The following is a 309-nucleotide window of genomic DNA, read 5'->3' as shown; positions in this document are numbered from 1 at the left end:
AGGCACTCAAAACTAACCTGTCATTGTGGCACAGGGTCGTTTCGCCTTGGATGGGGGAGCCATTGACCACAACTCGGCACTCTGTGTTTTGCGGTTTGATGCTCACTTTGCCTTCCTTGTTCACCGTCATGACTGCGTGCTGTTCCTGGATGCTGTGGGAAAGGGGTTAGGGGGAGTTACCTGTGGTTACTTGCCGGTTAATTGAGGTTAGTTGAGGTTACTTGCCGGTTATTTGGGGTTAGTTCAGGTTACTTGCTGGTTAATTGGGGTTAGTTCAGGTTACGTACCGGTTCACTGGGGTTACCTTGG

At 50.5% G+C, this 309-nt stretch overlaps 1 protein-coding gene across 1 annotated transcript in view; it reads right to left on the bottom strand.

The window, feature by feature from the left end:
- The window catches only part of LOC119589303 (kinesin-like protein KIF28P), a 24,501-nt gene that overhangs the window by 14,746 nt on the left and 9,446 nt on the right, over nucleotides 1–309 (bottom strand). The window contains 1 exon segment of the mRNA XM_037937926.1: nucleotides 18–152. Within this exon segment, the coding sequence (XP_037793854.1) occupies nucleotides 18–152 (135 nt within the window).

Source organism: Penaeus monodon, chromosome 25 (assembly GCF_015228065.2).
Source record: "Penaeus monodon isolate SGIC_2016 chromosome 25, NSTDA_Pmon_1, whole genome shotgun sequence".
NCBI lineage: Eukaryota > Metazoa > Arthropoda > Malacostraca > Decapoda > Penaeidae > Penaeus > Penaeus monodon.
The sequence above is the reverse complement of the archived record's forward strand: the minus strand, read 5'-3'. Positions and strand labels throughout refer to the sequence as shown.